At 33.7% G+C, this 19,939-nt stretch overlaps 1 protein-coding gene across 3 annotated transcripts; it reads left to right on the forward strand.

Moving 5' to 3' along the window:
- The first annotated feature begins 454 nt into the window (after window positions 1-454).
- On the forward strand, window positions 455-19,194 carry LOC113110672 (homer protein homolog 3-like). Of its 3 annotated transcripts, XM_026274809.1 has the most exons (10): window positions 455-783; window positions 822-867; window positions 3,741-3,897; window positions 4,021-4,152; window positions 8,498-8,605; window positions 12,805-12,941; window positions 13,339-13,495; window positions 16,543-16,653; window positions 17,373-17,453; window positions 18,024-19,194. In XM_026274809.1, exons 2-10 carry the CDS (start codon window positions 863-865, stop codon window positions 18,207-18,209), a joined length of 1,074 nt encoding a protein of 357 aa, XP_026130594.1. In that variant the 5' UTR covers window positions 455-783; window positions 822-862; the 3' UTR covers window positions 18,210-19,194. The 3 variants fall into 3 exon arrangements, with proteins under 3 accessions (XP_026130594.1, XP_026130593.1, XP_026130595.1); XM_026274808.1 differs by having other exon boundaries at window positions 455-867; XM_026274810.1 differs by having other exon boundaries at window positions 455-867; window positions 3,748-3,897.
- The last annotated feature ends 745 nt before the right edge of the window (window positions 19,195-19,939 follow it).

A 19,939-nucleotide genomic window follows, 5' to 3' on the forward strand; every position in this document is an offset into this window, starting at 1 on the left:
TTAACTTCCTCAGATAGATAGATAGATAGATAGATAGATAGACCAAAAGATGATAGATAGATAGATAGATAGATAGATAGATAGATAGATAGATAGATAGATAGATAGACCAAAAGATGATAGATAGATAGATAGATAGATAGATAGATAGATAGATAGATAGATAGATAGATAGATAGATAGATAGATAGATAGACCAAAAGATGATAGATAGATAGATAGATAGATAGACCAAAAGATGATAGATAGATAGATAGATAGATAGATAGATAGATAGATAGATAGATAGATAGATAGATAGATAGATAGATTTTATTATTAGATTCATAAAACAGCATTTTGTTGGAGTTTGATGGAGTCCTTGATAAAGCGGTGGTTGGACATAAGAGCGTCCAGCTTCAGTGTGAGGGTCTCCGTGCGTCTCGCGGCCAGCAGGGGGCAACAGATCACAGCACGCGGGAGTCGAGGGGGTCAATATGAGTGAACACTGTAGAGCTCAGGGGTTCCAGATTACTTGAGAAATCTGACTATGAGGAGTCGGCGAAACAGAAGAACAGAGCTGCACGCTTTCGTGCTTTTCAGAAGCGTGGAGATAACGAGACCGTCGGAGAGGAACTAAAGGACTATGAGGACGAAAAACCGAGAACAAATAGAGAGACAAGACAAAGGAGAGCTCCGTTTCTATAAATACACTCCATAACGGAGCAAACAAAGCACAACAACTGTTTTGAGACTTACATTGCTGTATGGTTATCGCCATATACACAGGAGAGACTGGACCGAGATCGACACGGCGTGGATCAGTTGTGGGGAAAAAGCCGGAGTGATTGCATTTCACTGATTTAACGTTTCGTGTGTGAAAATGGGGTGAGTTCACTCTCCGTTTATTACTAATGACAGAAAAGCCACGACGATTGATTTTGTACAGCGCTGATAACCTCTTTTTGAAGCCGTGGAGCTAACACTTTGTGTGTTTCAGTTGTAGATTCAGTGTAACTTTAGTTTGGATCAGTATTTTTGGACGCCGTAAGTTTGGAAAAGGCGGACGCGAGCTCACATTCCTGCTGTGTCTCAACATCTACTGCGCTGTCTAACTAGATAGCAGAATTAGTAATCATTGTCCGTTCCGAGTCAGCTGAGAATGAACCAAGTCATGCAATTGGCAAAATGCTGTCTACTAGTTAGGAGGCTCGCTGGATTTTAAGTCACTCTGTCTCTCAGCTCTGATTATGTGAAGGATTTCTCTTTATTCCCATCAAAATTATTGTAAAATAATTAAATTTGTGTAGTCATTGGTGGCCGTTTTTGTAAAGTAATGCTTTCTGTGATTAAATAGATGCATGTCGCATTGTAAATGTTACCATTCTCCAGATTTTACAGTTTGCTTATAAGCTGTGCATTTGTTCCAGTTCAACTGTGGAACGCCAGGAAGGCCATAATCACCTCACTCTGTTCAACATTCATGATTGTTACTGAGAAAAATAACCTTGAAAAGCTGAAACTGATACATTTCTGTGTTACTTTCCATGAATAAGGTACAAAACAAACAAAATTAAAAATTATAAAAAAAAATAAAATAGTTAGTGAAAGGTGGTATTCAGAAAATGTTGAAAGTCAACTAGTCACAATGGTTTTATGTAAAATGCTGTAGGTGAACATGAAATTAAATTTTGCTGTCTTTTTAAAATGCATTTTAATGTGAATAGTTTATATGTTTTCATTTTCAAATTTGGTAATTTTTGCCATAGTTCTCCAGTTACAGAGTGCTAGAGCCGTGACGTCAATTAGCCATTGGTTCACTTAAGTTTTTTAATTTTTTTTATAATGTTTTCTTTTTTTCAACATGTATGTTACATCACGTTACGGAAGAAATTATATTTCGCTGCTTTGATCGTCTCTTCATTTTCTGCGCGTTTGGAAATTTTTGCTATCCTGTTACCAAAGTGTGGTAAACTGTAGCAAAAAACACTAAATTTAAATAGAAAATATGTATGCAAAAATATAGATTTTTGATTGATTGAAATATATTTCTCATATATTAAAGAATTTTGTTGATTGATAATTTGTTCTCATATAAAAAACACAATTTAGGTGAATACTTGTGTGAAAGTTTACTTGTCTTTCCCACTGTCTCGTAGTAAAATCCTTGTGTGACTTTATATTGCACATAGATAAAGATGCAATGATATATAAAGAGCTCATAGGTCACCTAGTCATGATATTATGCATTCGTTTTGCAGAAATAAACTGTTTAAACATGCATGTTTGATGGTGCATGGTAGGCTGGCTTTGTTGACATGGATTCAAAATCTCTTCTGTGCAGGCGAGGAAAATGAACTGAGATGGGCTGCTCTCAGATGGGCTCGAATGGCACTCTGTAAATACATTTGGCGCTATTGGAGATTTCTTTGTAATTGGGTCAGAGATCACATAAATCAGATGAGAAATGTTAGAACAGCATGCTATTAACCAGCAGGTGACTTCTCCTTGACAGAAAGACTTGTCTCTTTTCTGTTTTGTTTATTATGTGGTCTGCTGTTCCTGCTTTCAGTATTTGCAGGATTTGATTCAGTCTTTCAACTAAGAGGCATAAAAGAATGCAGTGGGGTCTTGGGAACTATCCAGGAGGCTTGGTCTCGGAACGAAGACATTGGCTGCAGTGTGAAATTACTGTAGAAGTTGGAGTGGAGCACTTTTTATATACCATACTGTGCAACAGAAGTGCTTAATAAACAGTTTCTGCATGGAGCACCTGCACAGCCTTTTCCGGAGGAGTTCTGTCCTAGATAACCTTCCCAGAATGCCAGAGTGTCACTTTGGCCTCTGGAGGTTTCATTCAGGAAAGATTGATGGACCCAGAGTTTGAATCTACACTTGAGAGCACTTTGAATCTAGTGATTTTAAAGGGATAGTTGACTTTCTGTTTTCAGCAGAACACAGGATATTTTTAGAAATTTCTCAGTGTATTGTTTATCCATACAATGAAAGTACGTGGGTAAAACACAGAACCCATTGGCTTTTACTCTACACAAAAAAATAAATAAATATATATATATATATATATATATATTGTTTTTATCCCATGAGAGAGAACTTTTACTGATGAATTCGTAAATTATTTAGTTTTAATGCACTGTATCGTGTTGGAGAAAAATGTGAAAAATGCATGCATGTACACAAAGTTTTTTTTATTTTAAAGAGTTGTATATTTATATTAATCATAAATGCATTAAATTGATCAAAATTTACAGTAAAGAATATATTTATAATGCTACAAAATAATACAAAATATATGCTTTTCTTTTGAAATTTCTATATATTAAAAAAAACAGAATCACGGATTCTATGAAAATATGAAGCAGCACAAATTTTACATTTATAATGAGCAGCAAATCAGCATATTATAATGATTTCTGAGACTGGAATAATGATGCGAAAAATTCAACTTTGCCTCACAGGACTAAATTACATTTTAAAATATATTCTAATAGAACATTTAAATTAATTTCAATTGTAATAATATTTCACAATATTGATTTTACAGTATTTTAGATCAAATAAATGCAGCCTGGGTGAGTATAAGAGACATCCTTTTAAGCATTTAAAAATCAAAGTATTAACCAATACCAAAACCTTGTAATATTAGTGTCAATTTGTATCGCATTTATCACATTGTGTTTGATTAGGGCATAATAAAACATAAAAATTGCTGCTATATATAATTTTTTTTTTTTTGGAAGGGAGCAGCCACTATTCAGCTTGAAGGCGCACGTCTTCCAAATTGACCCGGACACTAAACGAAATTGGATTCCGGCCAGCAAACACGCCGTCACCGTGTCCTTCTTTTATGATGCCGCCAGGAGCGTGTATCGCATTATCAGCGTAGGGGGCACTAAGGTGAGAGACCTCATCTACGGTCGTCCAACTCCGTTTTGTTCATGCCGTTTTGTTTTTATCAAAAGATGCTGTTGTTGTTGTTTTTATTAAAAGGTGGTATCCTTGTGTTTTGCTCTAATGAAGGCGATTATTAACAGCACCATTACACCTAATATGACCTTCACGAAAACATCACAGAAGTTTGGCCAGTGGGCGGACAGCAGGGCCAACACAGTGTATGGCCTTGGGTTTGCCACGGAGCAGCAGCTTCAGCAGGTAAATGCATGTTGAAGAACAGTTTTATTAAATTGATAGTTCACTCAAAAATGTCATCATCTATCTTCTGTTGTGCACAAAATATAATGTCTTGAAGAATGTGGGGAGCCAAACTGTTGAAGATATAGCCATAGACTTCTATAGTCAGCAGCTACCATCGTCTGTTTGTTTACCCACATTCTTCAAAATATTTTCTTTTGTGTTCAGAAAAAGAAAGACTTTCTTACAGCTTTGAAATGGCACGTGGTTGAGTGTCCCTTCATGCTTAATAGGAATGTTGCATTTAAAAAAATAACAAAAACAACATAAATTGTAAAAATAAACAAGATAATGGATTGATATTTATGTGTTTGACTTGATGATTATGTTTTTCCCTTGGGGCACATGTGATCCCAAGTTTAAATATTTGAGAGTGCTTTCAAAATCATTAGTGGAGCAATAAAAATGTTTGAAATGTGTGTTTTTGATAAATGAATACAAGGCCAAATTACAGGCCAATTTATTTAATTTATTAGAATACAAAAAGTACATAAAAAAATGAAATTATAAATATTTGTGCTTCAAATTAACATCTCTCTCTCTCTCTCTCTCTCTCTCTCTCTCTCTATATATATATATATATGTGTGTGTGTGTATGTGTATATATATATATATATATATATATATATATAAAAACAGGTTCATCTCAAAACATTAGAATATTGTTTTTTTTGTAACTTATTTAAAAACGTGAAACGTTCATATATTCTAGATTACTTACATGTGAAGTTTATTTATTTTTTTTTTTTTTTTAATGATTAGAGCTTACAACTCATGAAAGTCAAAAATCCAGTATCTCAAAATATTAGAATATTTCCAAAGATCAATCAAAAAAAAAAAAAAAAGGATTTGCAGAACAGAAAAGCTCTGTTCTTTTAAAGTATGTTCATTTATGCACTCAATACTTGGTCGGGGCTCCAGCATCAGTGAGGAGTGGCATGGCTCTGTCGAGGCATTATTGAGTCTTCAGCTCGTCTGTATTGTTGGATCCACTGTTTCTCATCTTTCTCTTGAAAATATCCCATAGATTCCACATGGGCTTCAGGTCAGTCTAGCACAGTAATATCATAGTCAGCAAACCACTTGGAAGTAGTTTTGTCACTTTGGGCTGGTGGAGTCCTGCTGGAAAAGGAAATCAGCATCTTTATAAAGCTTGTCAGCAGATGGAAGCATAAAGTGCTCCAAAATCTCTTGGAAGACGGCTGCATTGACTTTGGACTTGATAAAACACAATGGACCAACATTAGTAGACGTTACAGCACCCCAAATTATGCAGTTCATTGCAGTTCATTTAACATTTCAAGTTTATTTGTATAGCACTTTTTACAATACAAATCATTGCAAAGCCACTTTACAGAAAACTGAGTTTCTACAATGTTTAGTAGTAGCTTATCAGTGCTGACTGTCAGTTTACGTACATATGGCAGGAATGTACGGAAAAATCAATTAAAGACATAATCAAACAGACGATGAACATTATTAACAGCAATTATTATATGATGCAATCAAACTTATAGCAAAATTTGGTAGTTCTGGATGTTGTTTCAGGGTTGGCATCATCTGAGGTCCTCTGAGGGGTTGGCATCATCTCTTCTCAGATGTTCTGGATCCAGACTGAAGCTTGTGTAATTCCTAGTTCTGGCAAAAACAGAAAAACAAATAGAGACATAATTAGCATTGCTGCTGTTCCAACCAAGTAAAATTAATTTGTTTAACCCATGCTAAAGAATAATACTGCACATTTGATCAGATATAACTGCAGTACAAGATTATGAGATGCATTATTTGAATGCTTGGCCAAAGAGATGTGTTTTTAATCTAGATTTAAAGCAAAAGAGTGTGTCTAAACATTATCAGGAAGGCCATCACAGAGTTTGGGAGCCAAATGCAAAAAGGCTCTGCCTGCTTTAGTGGACTTTGCTATTAGGTACTTCCAAAAGTCTTGTGTTTTCTAGATTTTTGTGACCTTTTTGCGAGCGTGATGGATTATAGCGTGGTAGAAGACTAGTTGGGTATGCAGGAGCTAAACCATTAAGGGTCTTGTAGGTAATTAATAATATTTTGTAACAGATACGGAACTTAAAGGGTTCGTTCACCCGAGAATGAAAATTCATCCATGTTTTGCTCAACCTCGAAGCATCCTAGGTGTATGTGACTTTCTTCTTTCAGAATAATCCAGTCGGAGTTATATAAAAAATTGTCCTTGCTCTTCCAAGCAGAATGTGAGTGGAGTGGTAATATTTCCATGCGTTTTTCAAAGATAAATATCCAGATTTCAAACGTAATAAAAATTCTAACGTCTGCTGACCCGGAGCCGTCTGAGGAACGTTTTATTACAGATGCGCACAATTTATTTCACGTATTCTGAAGTATTGACAACAAACACCTGCTTAGCCCTATATAAAAGCTTGGAAGAGCAAGGAGAATTTTTAATATAACTCCCGATTGGATTATTCTGAAAGAAGAAAGTCACACACACATAGGATGCTTCGTGGTGGGTGAGTAGAACATGGAAAAATCTTTTATTCTCGTGAGAATCGACCCTTTAATATGTAGCCGGTGCAGAGACTGCAAAATAGGGGTAATATGATCATATTTTCTTGACCTGGTAAGGACTCTAGCCGTTGTATTTTGGACTACCTGTAGCTTGTTTATTGAGGATGCAGGACAACCACCTAGCAGTGCATTACAATAGTCCAGTCTAGAGGTCATGAAGGCATGAACTAGCTTTTCTGCATCAGAAACAGGTAACATATTTCGTAGCTTGGCAATGTTTCAAAGATGGAAGAATGCTGTTTTTGAAATATTGTTTTGTAACATTGTTTACAAGTTGCCGTCTAATATAACAACCAGATTTTTGACTGTAGAGGAAGTAACCGTACATCCGTCTAATCCCGTATTTTGTAATGATATTAGAAAATATTCATATTCTCTAACAATATTAGAAAATCACTGAATTTGGAAACTTCACTCTGGACTTCAAGGAGCCTGGATTCTGTGCCTGTCCAGTCTTCCTCCAGACCTTGGTTTCCAAATTAAATGCACGATGTACTTTTATCTTAAAAGAGGACTTTGGATCACTGAGCAACAATCCTGTTCTTTTTTTCTCCTAAGCCCAGGTAAGATGCTTCTGTTTCAGAAGTGGCTTGGTAGCCACTGAAGATGTCTGAGTGTGGTGACTCTTGATGCACTCCAGCTTCAGTCCACTCCTTGTGAAGCTCTTCAAAGGTCTTGAATCTCTTTGCTTTACAGTTTTTTCAAGCTTGCACCGATCGCTGTTGCTTTTGCATCTTTTCCTACCCAGTTTCTTCCTTCCAGTCAACTTTGCATTTACTATGCTTTGAAACAGCACTCTGTGAACAGCCAACCTTTCAGTAATGACCTTCTGTGACTCACCCTCTTTGTGGAGGGGGTCAATGATTGTCTTCTGGACCATTGTCTTCCACATTATTATGGTTTAAAGAACAAGCAATAGCCGGAATTTATTCTGTAGGGATGGTCATTTAATGAAACTCAAATGTAAATATTCTAATATTCTGAGATACTGAATTTTTGACTTTCATTAACTGTAAGCTCTAATCATCAAAATTAAAACAAATTAACTTTTGAAATGTTTTACTTTACATATAATTAATGTAGAATATATGAAAGTTTAACTGTTTGAAATGTAAAAAAAAAACTTTTATAATTTTACAATATTCACATTTTTTGAGATGAACCTGTATGTGTGTCTGTAAAATGTTGATGAATGTTATAAACAGTATTGTAAACTGTATTTCACAATTAAAATTATTGAATTTTTTTTTATGTTTTTAGAATGTTTTTTAATTAATCTCAAAAGGTTAACCTTATATGACAAAATACATCAGTTCTATTTCTTTTCATTTTGGGTCAGTGCAACTGCCATTAATTGTGGATCAAACAGACTTGCAAACATCATACTAGTAATAAAAGAATTGCATACATGTATACACATTTCCTGAGAACACCTGAGAGTGGCAAAACTTTGCAAGCATGTTCTCATCACCTTAAATGAGAAATATTGTAGGTTAAGCAGTATTTATGACGGGCCAAATTTGGAAAAATTTTGATCCATAACATATAGCAAGAGGTCATGTATGTGTATTAATTATGTAATGTTAAGTGATATTTTTAAAGAGGGTTTACTTCAAGTCATGGCTAACAATAACGTTTTGCCACATATTTATTGCAAATATATAATGGCCTTTGTAACTAATTTCTATACATTTGTTAAAAAGATTTGATAAAGTTACTATGAAGGTTTTCTCTGTAATTGTCTGTGCAGTTCTCGGAGCAGTTTAAAGAGTTTAAAGAGTCTGCGCGGCTCGTCCGGGATAAATCACAGGAGAAGTTTGAGCTGTTGAGTCCTGCCCTAAACATCTCTTCTCCACAGGTAAGCACAGTAACTCATATTTAACTTCAGCTAAACCTTTCAGAAGTGTGACTGAAAGCATTACACTAACAAAATGCAGTGATTAAAATGTAAAGTTTGTTTTGTATTGTGACAGTCCCCAACCTCTTTCTCATTACTGCAATCAAAAAAAAAAAAATAAATCAAAAAAAAAAAAAAAAAAAATATATATATATATAAGTTTTACAAGAAATACTTACATTTGAGACTTAAAGGAAATAGGAAAAAAGGAAAAAAATTAATTGAAAGCCATTAAAATTGCAGTATTTAATCTCAGCACCATTAAATCAAAATATCATGCATTCTTTGTTCAGGTTTTGATTATGCCAGCAAGGCCTTACATTTTTTTTTTAGATTAAATTTGTGAATTCTACAAAGGTTTGTATGTGTTTTTTATTTATTTATTAAAATAACCACAGTGGCATTATGTTAACAAACTGGCATTTAAAGGGTTAAAATCCTGAAAATTTAAAAATATATATATGGTAGGTTATGATCAGAACTGATGTTGGTAAAAAGATCCGTCAGTGAAAGCAGAAAAAATATTAATACAGTATATAATATTTTTATGACTTTTATTTTTTGGCATATTTAAGCTAAAAAAATAAACATTGATATCTTAGTGCAGGTAACACAGAAAAATAATATCAATTGTTTATTTACTTATACCACTGACATTGTTACGATACAAGGCTGGTTGAAAACTGATTATCTTACCCATTAATGGTAAGGCAAAATGCTTGATGTGTTGTGAGCCCACATACAGTATTCTGTAGTGGTTTAATGGCCATGACAGGCTTTTCGTCCCATGAGCTCTTTGCGTTCAGACGTGCTTCTCTAGAGCACATGAAACAGGCCACTGACTGAGAGCTATTCATTATTTAATCAAACCTGAGTGTTCAGAGTTCAAAACAGCAACCGTGTGTGCTGAATAATGCTGCCCTTATTAATTAATAAAGTGTTTTTGGGGTCTTTCGTGAAGAATGGAAGTATATAAATAGTGAAACAGAATAATGCACTCTTTGATCACTGAATCCTAATGTGTGTCTGCTTCTAAGAGCTTTCTGGGCGAATCAGGTATTCTGTTTATATAATGGCTATTTTAATAGCGAAACATCAGTGAATGTCTCTCGCATGCCAAGGAATGTTTTAGATGGTTCGTTTTGTCAGAGCATTGAACCCTTTTGCAAGAAAGTGTATGTTGCCTGTAGGGGTGTCAGAATGAATCACTGCATTGGATGCGGATGATTATGCATCAATACAGTAATAGACCATAATCGATTATAGACGTCTTATGTCACTTCATGTGCGTTTTGTGTTTGTTTGTGCTGAAGGTCACGGCTGCGGTTAAATGCACTTGCATCTCTGAATACTTTATGATACAAAATTAATGTGTAAACAGTCTGGACAAAACATCTGATATGTCGAAACAGATGTGGATTAGTGTGAATGCAGCCTATTAAAGCTGCCACTGTCTATGATGTCATCAGTGATGCTGAGGAAAAAACGTAAAGCATGACTGAAAGTACTTCTACTTGCCCGTGTTAACACTGATGTTTTTGGTCCAACTCTTCAAGTATGAGTGATTACAGTAATTAATGAATGCTTATATCTTCTTTCTTTTGATGTCTTTTAAATTAAAAAATTAAATTAAATGTATGCATTTAGCAGGATATGAAACACTGCCTGGAAGATGACGTTTCTGCTTTCATCCAAGTTTGTACAGGAACCATTTGGCAAAATCTATAAATGTTTATAAAAAAAATACACCCACTCAGGGTTTTTGTTTTTGTTAAATGAAATAAAATAGTAATATTAGAAGAAAAACTAAAACCTTGGAAACTATTTAAAAATATGAAAAGTAATAATACTGAAACTGAAATAAAAATAGAGCCAAATATAAATACTTTTAACAACAAAACTAATAAAAATGATAAAAGGACATAACAAAATTACAAAAACCTAAACTAAAATAGAAACTAAAAGGCATAAATATAAAAACAAAATATATTTATAAACAATACAATATATGAAAATATAAAAAAATTTGACAACTGAAAATATAAAAGTAAAAGCATATTAATAAATACAATAATAGTATACAAATAATGATACAAAAAATACACCCCTCCCACTAATACCTAAAGTATTGACTTTAAATACTAATAATACTAATAATAATAAAATATGTCCAACCTGCTCGAACTTCCTGTTTTGATAACTGGAATTAAAATAAAAAACTATAAATACTGTAATAGTAAATAAATAATAATGCTAAAATAACACTATTACCACTATTATCTCCTCCTCCTGTTTCAATAAAATTACAAAAACGAAAAATCTAAAAATAAAAGCTGGTCCAAAATATAAAAAAATGATTAAAATAGTATATTAATAACAATATTAAAGTAACACTAGTACCACTAATATCTTCTGCACTAACTAGACTGATTTCATTTAACCTTTTAATTTTAAATTAGTATTAAATCATTAAAAAAAAGAAGAGCCATTCATCATGTCCTGCTCCAACTTCCTGTTTCAGCAGCGCTCATCAAACATGAGCCTTGAATGATATTTTGGGGAAGATTGAGGTGGTTTAATTAGAAAAAGTCCAGTATCTAAAGTCCAGTATCACTTTTCTACAGTTTGACATAGGCTCACGATAAGAGAGGAATGTAGAAATCTGCAAGATGCATTATTGAAGGAATGGAGCTCCCGAGACACTGACTATGCAGTGGAGATGTCGTGTCTCTGATTCCTCTTGCTCTACTTTTAAACATATTAAACACACAGAAAGCTCCACCTCAAACTCCATATGAACCACTGTAGAGAAAGTAAACCAGTCATCGGCCTGAGTCTTCCTTTGGGGAATGCCGAGTGTGAGCTTGATGAATTATACAAGCTTTTCTGAGAGCAAGTGTGTGCCGCTGCACAGAAACACTGGACGTGTTTGAAACTGCACAACATACTGTAATAGAGAATAAGCAAAAGATCCCAGTTCTTCCAGAAGCACTGTTCTGGTTTTCTCAAGTCTCATCAATAAACTGATGTCCTTTTGAATCTGAATCAAAGAACAATGCCATATGTTGCCTCATGCCATGCTCATTTTCTCACCTGATGAGACTAAAAAGTTCTTAAAAAAAAAAAAAAAAAAAAAAAAAATATATATATATATATATATATATATATATATATATATATATATATATATAATATTGTTGAACCATGAGATGATAGTCTTTCATTAAATGTGGACATTTCAACACTATATCAGTAGTGGTATTTAGGAGTAGAGATTTCATACATTTTGTATATATAGGATGTTGTAAATATCTACTAATTTATGTTGCACTGATATAAAAATTCTGTAAGAACTGGTTGTTATTTTTATGATGTGGTTGAGATACCCTAACATTTACTGAATGGTATAGTTTATTATTTATGGTTTATTGAATGTTATTGAAAAAAGTCTCTTATGCTCCCCAAGGTTGCATTTTTCTATTATTATTTTTCTGCCAAACAGTGTAGCTCCTCAGAATCAAGGACCGGAACTAACAGTTTTATAATGTTATATATATATTTTCAAATGTAATTTTACTATAGTTTTCAATGTCACAAGATCAATTATTATAAGTCTTCAGTTATTAATGGTTGTTATTATTATGATTGTTATAAATTTTTGCTGGTAAATATTTGTGGAATTTTTTTTTTCAAGATTCTTTGATGAATATATAGTTCAAAAGAACAGCTTTTATTTGAAATAGAATCCTTTCGCTTTCACTTCTGGATACTATTGTATCCAATAAACACACACATACCCCAAAAATATGAGTAAGATTATATCATGGTTTCTGAATTAACATTAACCAGCACAACCGCTTTTAGCATTGATAAGAAAAAATATTGTTTTTTTTGTGTGTGTGTGTGTTTTTTTTAGCAGCATATCAATGATTTCTGAAGGATCATGTGACCCTGAAAACTGGAGTAATGATGCTAAAAATTCAGCTTTGCATCACAGGAATAAATTTAATTCTAAAATATATTACAATATTAAACCTCTTTTTTAAATTGTAATAATATTTCACAATTTTAGTGTTTTTACTGTATTTTTGAGAGCACAAATGCACCCTGGGTGTCAATCAAAAGCAAAAGCATTAATGAATGGTAATATTGTCTTTCAGGTGCTGTGTGAGGACCGTCAGTCTCCTCCATTGCTTGGTGTCAATGGCTCCAGTGAGGACAAGTTGTTTCGCAGCAAGAGTGCTGATATGGAGGAATCCTCAGAGAAAGAACAGATGAGGAAGATGCTTTCTGAAGGGTAAAACATTCAGATATCCATGTTACCTGTCAAATCTCCTGTTCGTGATATCTAATATAAAACATTACATCATGATGTACATCACCATAAAACACAACATTGAATACGCCAATGCTGAAAACATCACAAAGCCACAGTGTTCAGGAATTAAATAAGACGAGATTTAAGAAGCTGTTAAAACAGGCTTATTTAAATCTGAAATGTGGCAAGGGACTTCAGTGATCTTTTGCACACAGCTTGTTTCAGATTTTCTTGTTATAAAGGTAACACAAAAGAAATGACATTTCAAAACTCAGCGTTTACCATCTGCTACCGTTCGATGAAATTTGTCTTTGCCTCAGCTTCCAGAAGGAAGGACCGAAACATAATTGAAACCCAGATGTTGGTTTATCTGCAGGTCGATATGTGAGAGAAACCCGGAGGCCGAGCTGTTTTCTCTTCGGGACAGCAATGCTAAACTGGTGGCCGCTCTTCATGAAGCTAACAGCAGCATCGATCAATGGAAAAAACAATTAGCCGAGTATCAGGAAGAAACCGTTCGCCTACGAGAGCAGGTGAGGAACGTCAAAGACAATAAAAGACACTACACTCTTGAAAATAAGCCTGGGGTTCATTTTTGTAGAGATGCCATAGAAAACCCATTTTAGAGAACAGTTATTAAAAGAACCCTTTTTTGGTAATCTGAAGAACCTTTAATAATCTAAAGAATATTTTGTCCACTTTAAACAATCTTTTGTACTATGGAAATGTTGCATGGATGTTAAGGGTTCTTCATTGAACCTTTAAAAAGCAACTTTAAAGAATCTTATTTTTAGGAGTGAAGGCAAAACCATCTTTTTCTCAGGCACTGCAGAGATTTTAGGCCATTTTGCTTCTAATTTTATTATGCTTTATCCTTTTAATTTCAATTACAGTACTTAATTTTGAAAGATTTGTTCTCAAAATTAGCTTTTTTTTTCAGAAATCTCCACTTCATTAGCGCTCACATACAGCAGATTTTTGTTTTATTTATACACAGATTGGTGTTGGTTCTTGTGTATTTATATATTTATTAGGGCTGAGCAGTATGGCCAAAAAAAAAAATTATATCTCAGTATTATTTATTTTAATTTTTTGGGACTTAATGTACTCAATGTACTTATTAAAGATTATGAAAACATACCTAGCCATGTAGACTGTGCTGTAAATTATGTGCAAAAAAGGGTTAAGATCACATTACATTATATCATTGTAACATTACAATCTAAAAACACAAATAATGAAAAACTCACTAAACTAAGAACGAAAAAAAAAAAAAAAAGCATAGCCTAATTGTATTCGGCTGCTTTGATTACCCCCATTACAGACAATTTAGTGCTATCATATAAATACATTTAATTATAGGTTTAAACTTATGGCACATTTATTGTCCAACAACAAGTATTTTAGCAAAATATACGTTTTTGTCATAATTACTGCACTCTTTCTGTTTGGCATGCATTACGCATGGTGACGCTCGTTCAGAAATATATCCATGACTTTCTGATATTTACAGATGAAGAATATATACATGTGGGAAACCAGCACATCTCAAACGCATTAAACCGTGCAAGAGGCCTGTCAGAGCATCTACTACATGTGTTAACTATATCTTCTGAGTTATTTTAAAGCCCTTAATATAATTCCTGTCTTGTGTTTAGGACAGATTGGATTATGCTCTTTCCTTGCAGCAGCTCACTCTGTGTCTGCTGCTATATTGCAGATGTGCTCCTATTTAAACTACAGGATATCACCCTCCGTCAAAACCTTTGACTATAATGTGTTAGCAAAATCAAACAAATATTTTGAACTTGGGTTCAGATTTTTTTTTTAATCTATTCAAATTACTGCATATTTAATCAGATAATCCTTTATTTGCATATTTAAACACAATTTCAGAAAGCTAATACAAAACTATTTGTATTACAAAAAACAACTGCTTTTTTGAGGACCACATAAGAATAAGATCCACAGTGAGATGTTCTCGTGTGTTAGCAATTAGTTTTAGCATTTGCTCAAGCAAACTGAACTCAATTCAGCAGTTTTATATAATCCCACATAAAGGATTCTGTTCTGTGTACTGAAGCAAACATCAAGCAGGTAACGTATGTAGTTCAGGTCTTCAGAGAGCGTGCAGACGGATATTTATAGGAAAAGACAATACGCCTTCATTGTCCCGAACAGAGGGAAGACAAATGACCGTGGGGAAACTGAGACCACCAAGTTTCTCCCTCACACGAACTGAAAAATAGCTCTGAGTTGTGACAGCGCTAAAAGCTCCAGTGCAGCGATGACCCGCTTTACTTTTCCATGAGATAGTGTTTCCTGTGAACTGTAATATCTGAAGATGCGATGCTAAATCATGGAATCGTGTGGCATTTTATTTACCGTATTTTCCGGACTTTTTTTCATGTCCTGCGACTTATAGTCAGGTGCGACTTATTTATAAAAATTAATTTGACATGATCCAAGAGAAAACATTACCGTCTCCAGCCATGAGAGGGCGCTCTATGCTGCTCAGTGCTCCTGTAGTCTACACGGAAGACATAGAGCGCCCTCTCGCGGCTGTAGACGGTAATGTTTTCTTTTGGTTCTTGGCTCTAAATAAATGCGACTTATATATGTTTTTTTCCTCGTCATGACGTATTTTTGGACTGATGCGACTTGTACTCGGATGCGACTTATAGTCCGAAAAATACGGTAGTTTCTACAGCATTTTTTTTGTTTTGTTTTGCTGTTGTTGTTTGTTTAGTGGGGTCCAAAGGTCTGAGACCACATTGATGTTTTTTCCTTTTTTTTATATACTTTATGTAACCTGGAAATAACCACAATTTTCAGTTTAAAATTTTTTTGTTACGTATATAGATATAAATTCTGATTCGGACTTATGCATGTAAGTCCTTTGTACAGATGGTATTTTCTAATAAATAAATAGATAAATTATTGATTAGTTTGGCGTAATGTCTTATAATTGTTTCTTAGAGAAAAAAGCAGTAAACAGTTTTGTTCAAATATTAATATTTGAACAACTTTTTTGGTCATTAAATCAACATTGTGTTATACAGCCAGCATGCAGAAAAAAGCATGAAACAGGAAATGATATCATGATGAGATCTCATGAGTGTGTGTCAAGGTCGGTAAATCTCTTAGAAGATTAAATAATTTGACAATTATATAAAAAAACTAAATTAGTTCAAGTAGTTAAATGTCAAAACCTTCTTATATTTCTGAATTAATATTTAATAGTACCAATCTAATGATATTTATGATTGAATATTTCATATTAATGACATTTATTAATTATATTAAACTAATGATATTTATGATTTAATATTTTGTAATATATTTAACTAACGATATGTTTGAATTAATCATTCATAATATTAAACTAAAGATTTTTGCATTCATATTTCATAATATTAAACTAATTCTATTTGAAAATGTATTTGATATATATACTTGGCAGATGTTTTTAATGTAGTTTTTTTTTCTGATGGTTGTCTACAGTGGGGCGAGGGTTTTGCCTGAGACTGAGTTTGATGACAGTCTTGTAATAGCTGTGTTGTGTTGGTTTGTGTTTCAGGTGGCAGAGCTGGAGGCTCAGAGGGGGGTTTCTGCCTCCAGCGAGACGGCCAGCGAGGAGCTCTCCCAGACTGTTGCAGAGATGGAGGCTCTTATCAAAGCTAAAGATGAGGTAAAGATTGCTTAATGTAGTTACAGTGCTAACTGACACTGCTACAGACTCCAACTCCATCTTTTGAGCATGTCTACGCTGGACACTTATGGCGTGTTGTCGAGGCCATAGATCGATCCTGTTATAATGTCCACACTGTAAGCTGTTTTAGCAATGTCTATTTAATATAAAATAATTGATTTACAAACTGAATCATCTGTGGGCATTTTAAAAACAGTGGCACCCTGTGATGTGGCTTCTAGCTGTGTGTGTGTGTGTGTCCAACCAAAATGTAAAATCCAAACCAAATTTTTATGGCCTAAAATTCCTTAATTTTATATGGCCTTTCTCACAATATTTGATTTTTTTTTTTGTGTGTGTTGATTTGCATCCACTAATACTCATGATGTACTTAAGTAATTAGTGTTAGTGACACTAAGAGTGCAGTCACTTATTTGTGCATAATTACTATAAGTACTTCTTTGCATAATTACTGAAATTGTGATCCTGGTCTAAGGCAATGCATAAAACTGAACTCATGAATCTGAGATACAGAATTGCTTAAACATGATCAGTGAATTAGTATGTAATGAGACATTACACATTTAAAATATTTCAGCCCATTTAAAGTCAGTTTTGTACCAAAGAATTTTCAAAATAGAAGTACTTTTGCATTTACTTGTAAGATGAGCAGTTTGGTGCAGAATATTCTTTATTTATAGTAAAAATGGTTATTACAGGAAATAAGTATTCTACGAGGCAAGAAACCAGATGTAATTGAGCTGGAGAAAGAAAGGGAAGAAGCCTGTCAAAGGATGCAGGTAAACTCCTTTAACTTTACTCTTAGTCGAGTAAAATACAGATTTAAAGTATTTTCACTAGCTTCAGAAAACTTTCATTTTAGTATCATTTATAGTTTTTTATTGTCATTTTGAATTAGCTTTCATTTTTATATTTTCACGTTTTAATTTTAGTTCCTTTTTTGCTGTTTTTATTAGTTCTGTAAATGTATCTTTATTTCAGTTTATTTTATTACATAGTTCAAATCAAATTAAAATGACTATTTTTTTAACTTTTTTTCTTTGCTTGTTTTTTATAATTTATTTCATTTATAGCTAACATTTATTTTAAGCAAGGAAATGCTTTTTTATGGCCTTTTTTCATTATGCTACTCTAATGTTCATCGTGACCTTTAATTCTATAATATTATTTCTGTAACGTCATTGTACATTTGTTTCCTCTTGATTTTACTATAGCTTTAGTTTTGGTCTTTGTATTGCCATATGCTTGTCTTCTATTTCCTGTAGAGCAAACTTGAGGTCTTGAAAGCCTAAAATAACTAAAAAATTATAAGTTTTATGTGACTTAAGAAGATTTTGTCTTGGCATTAGGATCTGGAAGTGAAGAACTCGGAGTTGGAGAAACGAGTGCGATCAGCAGAGGGCGCTTTAGCTTCGTCCCAGGATGCCCGGGGCAGGGCAGAGATCGCGATGCAGAAGGTCATAGAAACTTTAGACGTCAAGATCTGCAACTTGAGCGACCTGCGACAGAACCTAGCCAAGCTCCTGGAGAAATGACCACTGCGCTCAGACAAACGTTCAGGGTCATTACGAGGTAGATGAGATCTCTGAAATCTTCCCTTGATGCACAACTCATCAGTTCCTCATGTACCAAGCAGGTAGTAATAACTAGAGACGTGATAAGTAACTCAATTTAGGACCCATTCATTACACATTTGCTTCCTGAGAGCCATGGGTGTAAGTTTCCAGATGTTTCTCACACACAGAACTGGGCCTGTTTTGATTGAAATCAATCAGACTAGAACTTCTTTTAGACTTGTTTATTGGTACTAGAAAATCAATATAGTTGAAATTATTATTAAGATCTGTGATTTGGTTGTGACCAGTTTTCTAATACGAATAAGGCTTTGAACAGACGGTTCTGTAGATATGATCTACTGTTTGATGTATGTATCAGTATTATTGTTATTATAAAAATATCTCACTCTTTACGGACACCAGCATGTCTCTGTTAGGATGTTAAGCGATTTATTGGCTTACAGTTTCACATAAGTTTGCTTAATGCAGAGCTCTGACCAACAGGGAAATCTAAGCACACAACACTAACAAACGTGAATGGTTAACTGGATCTTTTTCATGAATTAATAATTTATTCATTATTTTCACTGGTTTTTGGTGCAGTCTAAATATGTAGGTAGTTCTAAATCTAATGCAGTTCTGCAGAGTATTTAATGTTAAGATTCCATTAGCACTTCTAAATGCAACAACCCTTTAGGAAAAACACTTCAGACTTTTTATAGACCACTATCATTTGCAATACCTCAGCATGCATCTTTATACCAAGCGTTACAGTTCAGTAGTTCTTCCTCTTTTTAAAAACATGACCTTTCACTTTAACTGTTGCTTTCGTTTGACGTTGCTTGGACATTTGGCCTGTAACCTCAAAGACATTTGCACATATGCTATTTTTCTATGGTGTGCGCCTGTTGTTGCCTGTGGTTTTATATGAATTCACAATAAAAGTATTTGCTTCATGTGTATATGTCCTGTAATGTAATCATTCTTTCGCAACCATAAAACCCCTTAAGATAGCCTTTATGATACTTTAGAAATAACAATACTTGGAACGTTGTTATTAAGTTACATCACATGGAGTGCAAATGAATGAAGCTATAAATTGTTGGGGTGCTGATTGCGTTAATTATGATAATTATTGTGCATTTTGAAGCATGATTAAAAAAAAGGGTGGGGGGGGGGTCCAATTTTAACTGTTAAGAAGCAAGAAATGTTATGTTTCACTGTAAAATGATGCATGGCTTTTGAAATATGGTGGAAAATATAAAGGTAGTTCTCATCCACTGAAATATGATAAATAAATATAATGTTTTAATTCTGTTTAGCGAAGCTGATATAATTTCAATTAGTATTGTTACAATGATATTACTTTTTTAATGATTAATAATTTGGGAAAATTGAGGTCTATAAATTCTAATTAACTAATAAACCCTAAAATTATAGGTCATGTTCAAAATGTTTGAATATTGTTGGATTAACGCACAATATTGAATATTAAGTAGCATTTGCAAACAAATAACTAGCAACTAATAATATACCTAGTCATACATGATAAACATGCATAGCCTAGTTTTATATTTAAAAGTCTTGATATTTGTCATAATACTTTTTGGGGAAACTCAATAGCGCCATCTACTGAACAGCGAAAGTTCTCCTCTAAATCGAATTACTTCACACTTCTAAGAGCAGAAAGGTAACTGAATATTTGAAAG

The sequence above is a fragment of the Carassius auratus genome, chromosome 11, assembly GCF_003368295.1.
Source record: "Carassius auratus strain Wakin chromosome 11, ASM336829v1, whole genome shotgun sequence".
In the NCBI taxonomy this organism is placed as follows: Eukaryota; Metazoa; Chordata; class Actinopteri; order Cypriniformes; family Cyprinidae; genus Carassius; species Carassius auratus.

Coding starts and splice junctions, on each gene's coding strand:
- LOC113110672 (XM_026274808.1), top strand. Junction 4,153..8,497: donor CGGAGCAGCAGCTTCAGCAG/GTAAATGCATGT, acceptor TTGTCTGTGCAG/TTCTCGGAGCAGTTTAAAGA. Junction 8,606..12,804: donor TAAACATCTCTTCTCCACAG/GTAAGCACAGTA, acceptor ATTGTCTTTCAG/GTGCTGTGTGAGGACCGTCA.